Source organism: Podarcis raffonei, chromosome 16 (assembly GCF_027172205.1).
Source record: "Podarcis raffonei isolate rPodRaf1 chromosome 16, rPodRaf1.pri, whole genome shotgun sequence".
In the NCBI taxonomy this organism is placed as follows: domain Eukaryota; kingdom Metazoa; phylum Chordata; class Lepidosauria; order Squamata; family Lacertidae; genus Podarcis; species Podarcis raffonei.
The window spans coordinates 23466263-23476750 of NC_070617.1; the positions used below are offsets into that span (position 1 = coordinate 23466263).

The window sequence follows — 10488 nt, forward strand, 5'->3', positions numbered from 1 at the left end:
TCAAAACAGGGGGTATGTGAAATATAAATGTAACTCTACTACTGGCAAATGACCCTTCCAAGTTTGCCCTGAACAGAGTAAAACCCTCCCACCCCTTAAAAAAAGAAGACAATCTATGTCATGGGTAGACAAACTAAGGCCTGGGGACCGGATCCGGCCCAATGGCATTCTAAATCCAGCCCGCGGATGGTCCGGGAATCAGTGTGTTTTTACATGAGTAGAATGTGTCCTTTTATTTAAAATTAATCTCTGGGTTATTTGTGGGGCGTAGGAATTCATTCATTTTTTTTCTCTTCAAAATATAGTCTCCCCCCCCCAAGGTCTGAGGGACAGTGGACCGCCCCCCTGCTGAAAAAGTTGGCTGACCCCTGATTATGCATTGGAAGCAGATTGTAAGCCCAGCACACACACAAACACACCTGCCTCCCCCCCACCAATCCGTTGTGCAAACATACGCACACAAACGCACTACTCAGTTGCAGCTGGAGGCACTGTCATTGCCGACATAGGTCTAAAATGAGATATGCTCCTAGATTCACTTGTACAACTGAGGACTCTCAATTTCACGTTAACCTCCGTGTGGGGCTGCCCTTGGAAAATTCTGGGAAACTTCCATGCGTTGCCAGCCATGATGCAGCCAGAATGCTGATGGGAGCCCGGGTGATCTGATTTTATCGCGCTGCTGGCTCTACGTGATTTGCGTGAGCTGCCAACTAGTTTCAAGGCTCAATCCAAGGTGCTCTTCTCCATCTTTAAAGCCACAAATGGCTTGAGACCTTTTCCCACATGCTCTGAGCATCATTCGGGACCCTGCTCCAGCCTCGGGAGGCAAGGCTGATTTTCTTTGACACCAATCCTAGGGAACACTTTACTGAGAAAAAGGACCTCGCGGGTCAAATCAGGACATGTGCTGGGCCCACAGGCCAGAGGTACCTACCGCATGTTCTCCCCAAGCATACAGCCCTTAGTGGCACCAGCTTTATTATGAAGACGGTCTGTCTGTGTCGCAGCAGACTTATAGAATTGTAGAGTTGGAAGGGACTGAGAGGGTCATTTAGTCTGTGTGATGGGGGTTATTGGTTTGGTTTGTTCTTGTTTTTATTACGTACTTTGTGGTTTTATTCCATATTTTTAGGCTGCAAATCGCCCTGAGATCTTCCGATGAAGGGTGGTATAGAAATTTAATAAATAACAATAATAATATTAATAACCCCCTGCAATGCAGGAATCACAGTTAAGGAATCACTTATAATCTTCCTGACCCCCAAACCCTTCAACCATTGTTGAACAGACAATACAGAAGTAGGAGACACGGGTGGCGCTGTGGTCTAAACCAGTGTTTCCCAGACTTGTGTCTTCAGCTGTTTTTGCACTACAACTCCCATCATCCCTAGCTAGCAAGACCAGTGGTCAGGAATGATGGGAGTTGTAGTTCCAAAAACAGCTGGAAACCCAAGGTTGGGAAACACTAGTCTAAACCACTGAGCCTCTTGGGCTTGCCAATCTGAAGGTCAACGGTTCGAATCCCCACAGCGGGGTGAGCTCCCGTTGCTCTGTCTCAGCTCCTGCCAACCTAGCAGTTCGAAAGCATGCCAGTGCAAGTAGATAAATAGGTACCACTGCAGCGGGAAGGTAAACAGTGTTTCCGTGTGCTCTGGTTTTCATCATAGTGTTCCGTTGTGCCAGAAGCAGTTTTGTCATACTGGCCACATGACCCGGAAAGCTGTCTGTGGACAAACACTGGCTCCCTTGGCCTGAAAATGAGATGAGCACCACAATCCCATGGTCGCCTTTGACTGGACTTAACCATCCAGGGGTTCTTTACCTTTTTTTTACCTTAATACAGAAGTTACCTGTCCTCACTACCTTCTACAATGTAAGCCTAGAGATAAGAAGATGATCACTGTGAACTTTTGGGGCTTGCACTGGAAATGCCTTTTGCAATCCCTCATTTAGTCTGCTCTCTCTGTCCTGGTCCTAAACACAGAACACTTTCAAGGCACATTGAGACTGTTACTATTGTGCAGCTAGGATTTAATCCCCTACCAGCCAATTCACATTGGGCAAATTCAAGTGAATTTGTAGAGCTCTTGCGCAACTAGCCTGCTTCCCCTGAAGAACGGAATCCTGTGCAATAAGAAAAGTGACAATACAAATGCACTTTGAAGTCAGTGCACTTGTTTGACACGACATCACCTCCTGCAAACAGTGTTCAGCAAACAAGATATCAGGAAGCGAATAAACTCACTCTCACAAAAACACACCCTTTTATTCCTCTTCTGGGCTGATTTCAATGGAAGTCGCTTGAAACCTGGAAACCACCCGAAGACAAATGCCTTTGGTTAACTGCTGTGCTAAATCATCCATAGGAACACAGGAAGCTCCCTTATACTGAGTCAGGCCATTGGGTCCACCTAGTGCAGCGTTCTCTACAAAAATTGACAGTGGCTCTGCAGGGCTTCAGGCAGGAGACATTCCTAACTCTACCTGGAGTCGCCAGGGACCTTCTGCATGCAAACCAGTTGTTCTACCCCTAAGCTAAAGCCCTTTTCCAAAGTGTCCCAGAACCACAGGGAATGTGTAGGTTAGGAACACAGGATGCTGGTTGGTTGGTTGGGTTTTTTTAAGTGAGAGAAAAAAGAAAGAAAAGTGGGGGGGGGGACTAAGATGTATACAGTGGTACCTCGGGTTACATATGCTTCAGGTTACATATGCTTCAGGTTACAGACTCCACTAACCCAGAAATAGTGCTTCAGGTTAAGAACTTTGCTTCAGGATGAGAACAGAAATCGGGCTCCGGTGGCGCAGCAGCAGCGGGAGGCCCCATTAGCTAAAGTGGTGCTTCAGGTTAAGAACAGTTTCAGGTTAAGTACGGACCTCCGGAACGAATTAAGTACTTAACCTGAGGTACCACTGTATAAGAAATTCACACACACATACACACACATGCAATATAAGATACTCTTGCCTTTACTAAAGGTGTCATGGGTTTTGAAATCGCTCAAACTCAGGACGAAAGGGAGAAACGCGCTAAAAGGAAGGCACGGATGGCAAACCCTCACCATGATCAACTCCTGTCCGGAAACCTATGTCCCCCCCCCCCCCCTGTGGAAGGGCATGTGGATCCAGAATTGGCCTCCAAAGTCACTTACGGACTCACTTTTAAAACCATGTTTATGGAAGACAACCTTACTCAGCTACGAGTGATCGCCAAAGAAAAAGAAGAAGATACTCCTATACATTATTACATAAACTGATATAGTGTTATTATCCTAATACTTATGCAAATGTTAAGAGCCTACTACATTCTGTATAAACTAATTCCAAATGTTATCATGCTTATCCAAACATTTGTGCCTGTAAGCAGTCCGTTCATAAATTGCAAGGGATGTCATATTGTCAATCCATTGATTAAAGGGTATCGTATCTTTATTCTTCCAGTTCATCAAATAACAATCTCAGGATGCTGAGGAACACAGGATGGTGCCATATTGTGAGTCAAGCCATTGGTCCATCTAGCTCAGTATTGTCGACCCTGACTGGCAGCGACTATGCAGGATTTCAGGCAGGGAGTCTTTCCCAGCCCCACCTGGGATTGAACCTGGGACCTTCTGGATGCAAGTCAGATGCACTACCACTGAGCTACAAGCCTTCCTCATAGAACGAGTATAAATACATTTCTGATGAACAGTGATCTATTGATTGATAAGAAAGCTAACCAATTTCAGACCTAAACGCTGGAATTAGGTAGCTAAGAAAGCTCACCAATTGCTGCATTTCAGCCTCCGAAGTAGTAATAAGCTGTAAGGTAATCTCTGATGTATTTGCCAGCTCAAAACTGTCCCCTATTACGGTTTCTTGTAGAGCTTTCCAGCTCGCTTTTAACTCAAGGCTTGCAAAAGCACTCTCTGTCAAGAGTGTTAAGGTCAGGAAATCAGCTGGGACCAGCGTTGGCACTTCCACAGGGTAAGAATTCAGAACAGAAAAATCACAGGAAGAGAAGAAATTCTTCAAAACACCATTACACAAATCCGAATTGAGCACCCTCACCCGCGGACAGAACTTGTCACTTCGTGGCAAACATGATACCACTGAGCTGGAAGAGACTTAGAAGGACAGCTAAATGGATGTGGATCTTTGAGGGGGGGGGGAAACCTCTGTCCTGGGGAAAGCCTGAAATTATTTGCTTTTAAAAGGCAATAAACAGGAGGCAGAACTCTGACAGCTCAAATGATTGTGCCTTCCAGATTTATTCAGCCTTCTGTTCCTTTCCATCAGTTAACCCCTTTCGGGTCAAGGGATTATTCCCTTTGGGGCAACCCTTCCAAGGACCACATGTCACTGGTGGGTGGGGCCAGAGGCAAAGTGGGTGGAGCAACAAATGTAAATTCCAGCTTTGTGCAACAGCCGAGTTTCTACACACACTTGCACACTCCTCCATCCACACAAACAAGAGGCACAATCAGAGCTCAAGGTCATCCCAGCTAGGGGATAAAATACTCAAGGAAGCTGTAGCCTCAGAGGGGTATAGCCTAGGCAGAGTTCCCAGGGCTAGAAAGAGAACTGAAGGGCCACATTCGGCCCCCACCCCTGAGATCCCCCATCCCTACTTTATTTATACTGCAGGAAAATAATGGCATTCTCTTTCATCTTTCCATATAAAATAGCCATAATGGATATAATTATAACAACTATGTCATTTCCTTGAGTTTTAAGCCTGCTGTTCACCAGGACCGCCACAGAAGGGGTTGAGACGTGATTCCATTTTCAAAGCAAGCTTTTGGGTTGGGAAAGCACACAGATTGCTTAAAAGTGTGGTATTAGGTGGCATACTTTACAAGGCTGCTTATATCCTGTCTTGTATTTATCATGTTATGTTTTGGGCTCTTGTTTTGGCGAGAAAAGTAATGTACTTTTTATGTTAGTAAGAAAGTCTAAAATTATCCTACGGACAAGGGAAGATACTTCTATGATTCAAGCTGTGTTCCCGGACATACGTGGAATTCGGTACCGCTAAATTCAAAGGGGGCTTACTTCCTAGTAGGCCTGCATAAGATCGTATGGTCAGGGTCACTGTCATCTTGACTAAACAACCTTCAAAAGAACATAAGAACCTGCTGGATCAGGACAAAGGCATCCTTTTCTCTCAATGGCCAACCATATCCCAATGGGAAGTCTGGTAACACAAGAACCCTCTCCCCTCCTGCAGTTTCCAGCAACTGGTATTCAGAAGCATTACTGCCTCTGACCGCGGAGGCAGAGCATAGTCATCACAGCTAGCAGCCACTGATAGCCTTTTCTTCCAAAAACCCATCCAATCCTCTTTTAAAGCCATCCAAGTCGGTGGCTGTCACTGCCACCTGTGGGAGCAAGTTCCATTGTTTCAACTCTGCGCTGGATGAACAAGTCCTTTCTTTTATCTGAATCTTCCAACATTCAGGTTCATTGGATGTCTGCAAATTATAGTGTTACTTGAGAGGGAGAAACACTGTTCTCTATCCATTCTCTCCGTGCCCTGAATTATTTTGTGAACTTCTATCATGTCACCTTATCGCTAATGCTGCTGCTATTGCTGCCGGTACCTCGTCCTGCTTGGGAACGAAGCTCCCCTGCTGGCTGTTCCTTCCCACAAGAAGTGGTATAAGCTGCAACAGCACCTCCACGCAGCAGCCAGCCCAAGCAGCTCTGACCTTCAATGTACTGCTGCACACAGGCCCCTGCGTATCAAAAAAGCCACCTCAAACTGCGCCTACAATGCTCTGAACCAGCATCAAAGAAGAAGCTTGAAGGCTCCCCAGAGTGCTTCTGAAATGAAGAGCCTGGTAACAAACTCCCTCTGCTGGTCTGCAACCTGCAGACAAAAGCTGCTCCGGTAGGAAGATGCTGGAGTGGAATTCAGAAGCAAGATCTTGAAACTGGCATTTGGCTCCCAAGACCCGACGAATCTCCAGCGTGTGGCAGAAAGCAATTTGGGAAGAGCACCTGCCTTGCATGCAGAAGGCCCCGGGTTCAATTCCCAGCATCTCCATTTATGGCTGAGAGATATTCTGGGGAGCAGCTGCCAGTCAGTGCGGACAGCACTGAGCTAGATGGAACAACAGTCTGTCTTGGTATATGACAACTTCCAATGACAGGAGAAGCAGGGGTAGAGTATCTGCTTTGCTTGCAGAAGATCCCTGATTCAATCCCTGGCATCTCCAGGCAGAGCTGGGAGAAACCCTGGCTGGCTGAAACCCTGGAGAGCCACTGCCAGTCAGTGCAGATAAAACTGCATTAGATGGATCAATGGTCTGACTCTGAATAAAGCAGCTTTCTATGTTCGCTTTACAACTTCAGTTACACCAATGATCTTGTTATTCCTATTCATCACCAACGGATGTGAGTCAAGAGTGGGTCACGCCCACACCGATTGGACCTTGTACTCCTTTGATTAGATTCTGTATTCATTTGTGTGCTACACAGTGCAGAAGTGTGTGTGGCATCTTTATTATACAGTTTTTGGTGAATGCTGAAGAAGCGTTGCTTCACCTTAGCTTTTGGCACTTGGGGTGTACATATTTAAGACCCTGTTAGTTCTATTTTAATCACCTTCCTTCTGGCAACTGTAAGTTGTTCTAAGCCATTTCTAACACTGGCTTTTATGTTGTTGTCACCCACCCTAGGACCTTAGGGTGAAGGGTGGGTGATAAATTATAACAACCACAGTAATAATCGACACACCTACAGTTATCTCTCACTAACACCATCAACCCCCAAGATCACGATCAATCCTGCAAAGAGGAAGACAGAAGGATGGAGAAAGTGCTTGGCCCTTGAATGTCCATAAATCAAAACCCACCAGAAAGAGAAAAGAATCTAAAACGTCATCTAGTCCAACCCCCCACAGAGGCAGGCACTCTGCTGGCTGTTCAGCCTCTGGTTAAACACATCAAATGAAGGAGAAGCCACTATCTTTTAAAGCAGTCTCTTCCATTGTCAAACAGCTCATACCATCAGGAAAATTGTGCATAAATATACTTGGAAGCACTCTTTATTCTCCTAATTATTCCAGGGAGAAATGTTCCACTTCTAAATGAGCCATTAACCTTCTGGTTTTCTGCTGAAATTCATTAATGGCCAATTTGCAGACCTTCATTCTTATACCCTGAACCATCTTTAACCTATTTCACTTCTTCCAAATACTGTACGTGCTTGAAGCCTAAGAAAGAGGCAGGGTCAGGAGTGGGAAGGTGCAGGTAGAGAACAGGTAACCAACACTGCTAGCGCTCTCTCCTGAAAAATCACCCATTCCAGAATAGCTTTTCCTTTTTTAAAAAATGAGAGGGTCATCAGGGTTCCGTTATGCACATTTTCATCAATGGAGTATTGGGGCAACTCCCGTACGAGAACGGTTGACAGCGTTTGGATCTTTTCAGTTTACAGAAAAGGTGAGTTAAAGGGGGAGAGGAACAAGGCAGAGGTATATAAAATTATGCATGAAGAAAGTGGCTAGAGGAAAGTTTTTTCTCCCTCTCTCCAGCACTAGCACTTGGGGATATCCAGGGAAGCTGAATGTTGGAAGATTCAGGACAGACAAAAGAAATTATTCTTCACACAGCACATAATTAAACTATGGCATTCTCTTCTACAGGAGACAGATGTTACCACCAGCTTGGATTGCTATGGCAGAGGATAAGACAGGGCAGATGCAAGCCCCACGCTAAATCTCAGTTGCTGCTGGGAATCACAAGTTGCTGTTTCACTTGGCTCCTGCTTGCAAGTGGTGGTTGGCCACTGCAAGAAGAGGATGCCACACTAGATGGCCCTTTGCCCTGATCAAGCATGGCTCTTAAAACAGAATTACAGAACAGTAGAGTCAGAAGGGAACCCAAGCGTAATCTAGTCCAACCCCCGGAAACACAGGAATCACAGCGAAAGAATCCCTGGCAGAGTCTTTTAGACAAGATTCCAACGGCACAGAGTTGACCACCTCCCAAGGGAGTCCATTCCACTGTCAAACAGCTCTCACCATCAGGAAGTTCTTACTAATGTTCAGCCAGAATCTCCTTTCTTGAGATTTGAATCCATTGGTTCGGTTCCTATCCTCTGGAGCAGAACTCCATCTTCAGATATTTGAAGATGACTATCATATCATCTCTCAGTCTTCTCTTCTCCAGGCTAAACAGACCCAGCTCCCTCAACCATTCCTCATAAACCTTGGTTTCCAGGCCCTTGATTGTCTTGTTCCCCCTCCTCTGCACGTTCCGGCTTTTCAACATCCTTCTTAAACTTACGGTCCAAGATAAAACTAATAAAGCATTTTGGGAGGTGCACAAGGCACCACAGATACAGAACACCCCTCTAAGCAACATTCTAACCACAAGTACCCCGAACTTCAACAAAACACACAGCCACCTCCGTTACCTCGCAGTTGAACTCCATCTCAGCATCCATGGTGATAATCCGCACTGTGAAGGTCTTGGGCTGCTTTCTCTTCAGTGAGCTGAAACTCATGCGCGATGCAATGGCACCAGCCATGACGAAAGCCCTGGAGAGCCACCCCAGCTCCCAAAGGGTGCAATCGTTCCCTCCTAACTTCAGGGAAACGTTCCCAACAATGGGAGGACTGCTTGAGGGGGACCCCTCTACTGAGATGCAAGATGCAAACACTGAGGGGTCAAATGAGAGAAACCTCAGAGAACTACTTCACCCTTCCTGGCTTTTCTGGGGTGTTGTGGGGCGGGAGGAAAAAGCTAATGGGTCAGCAGGACATCTAACAAGTCTCTAGGACTTGTCTGTGCCCCTCTGCGCTTATCTCCTCTGTCAAAAGAATGTGTATAGGGGTGTTAAAGGATAAATGGAAATAAGGACACCTCTTCTTTCAAAATGGCAGGGGAAGAGGATATGTAAATAAATGTTTGGGGGAGAAACATTTGCCGGGCCACTCTTGCTATGAACCAACAGCTGTGTTCAGCCTTCAGAAATGGGGAGATGACCCTAGCGACCAGAAGAGGTGATTTGGGGATAGTGGATGGGCAAGAGCTGAGCCTTGGCTGTACTTAGTAAGGTTTTGCAAGTAAGGTTTTTCACTCTTGCAAAAGCGGGCAGGTAAGGTTTTGCAATGCTCTTTTGAGAGAGAAGAGTCTGTAAAGACACGAGTTTCATCAAACTCCGACCAAGGGTGGGACGGGAGGATGGAGTTTTCTGTCTCAAGGCATCCTTCTGAAGAAGAAACGTGAGTGGTTTCGGTGGGGAGTTTTTAAGGGGATCCCACCTCCACAAAGCAGATGTCGCTGCGTGCAATTTGGAGGGAGGGCAGAGGGCCCCTTGGGGGAAATGCTGCCGGAAAGTAAAAAAGAAGGATAATGGCAATGATAATACACAACCCCAGAAACTCAGCATAAATGGGAGGGGTAGAATTTTGGGGCATGAAAAGGATGAAGTAAAATGGGGGAAGGCTTCTAAGTGGGAAATGGTGGGAGAATTGCAAAGGGGGGGTGACCCAAAAATTCAATATGGGAACGGGGGTGGGGGGAGAACTTGGAATTCCTACTTAGGGGGCCTACTTGGGGACAGGGGGAGGGGGCGCCAAGAGCTGGGGAGGGTCTCCCGCCCAGGAATGGGGGGGGAGGATGCTCCTACGAGGGCACTTTTGAGGCGGGGAGGGGCGGCCTTCTTCTTTCGGACCCACCAAAGTGTCCGGGGGGTGTAGAATCTCCCTGGGGCGCTTCTCTTACTCCCCACCCCCCTCCCTGACTGGGAAACTGCCCCTCACCTCAGCCACCACAGCCTAACCTGCCACTCCTCGCCACTCTCTTCCCATTGGCTGAGAGGTCCTCCCCGGAGGCGGGACGTCGGGCCTCTCCCACCTCCCCTACCCACCCCTGACGCCTAGGGATCTGTGAGGGAATGCGAGAGCTATACTTCCGGTTTCAATGCGAACGCCAGCCATTTGCGGGGGTGGGGGGGAAACGAGGAGGGGGATAAAGCGGCAGGAACCGCTTTGTATCCCGCCCCCCTCACCCCGAATTTATGTAGCTCTTTCATAGGTGGCCATGTACTGCGGCTCCCCACGCAATGATTTCTTAGCATGTTTGCCGCTTTCCCACCCACCTCAGCACTTTCGGTAGGGGACCGGAAGTTTCTGTATAGCTTTGTTAGGCTTGTGACCACCTTTAAGCACCTATGTTAGGAAGTGGGTGGGGGCTCTACGTCTTCCGCTCTCATGGATTGGTCGAGCGGCGCTGCCGTTCAACCCGCATAACCCTCTTCCCCACCCACCCGCCTCCCGCTTTAGACCATAGAAGCTCCGAAGAGAGAGTGACTGACTCCCGCCTCGGCTTTGTGCTTGGAAAGGCGGACAGGCAGGAAAAGAGGCGGGACCGGGAATGGGGTGGCCTTGGGCGCCCCCTAGCGAAAGACAAAAAGAAATGGAGAAAGTAGAATTCTGAGCAGAAAAGTTTTTATCCTCTCAGAACATCTAGAACTCCTGGACAGGACCAGATTTAG

General features: G+C 47.2%; 1 protein-coding gene across 4 annotated transcripts in view; it reads right to left on the reverse strand.

The window, feature by feature from the left end:
* Positions 1 to 8905, reverse strand: part of NF2 (NF2, moesin-ezrin-radixin like (MERLIN) tumor suppressor) — an 89033-nt gene extending 80128 nt beyond the window's left edge. For all 4 annotated transcript variants that reach the window (XM_053369550.1, XM_053369552.1, XM_053369549.1 and 1 more), the window contains exon 1: positions 8404 to 8905. In XM_053369550.1, coding sequence (XP_053225525.1) covers positions 8404 to 8517 — 114 coding nt within the window. In that variant the 5' untranslated portion in view covers positions 8518 to 8905. The remainder of the gene's footprint in view (positions 1 to 8403) is intronic.
* Between the last annotated feature and the right edge of the window lie 1583 nt (positions 8906 to 10488).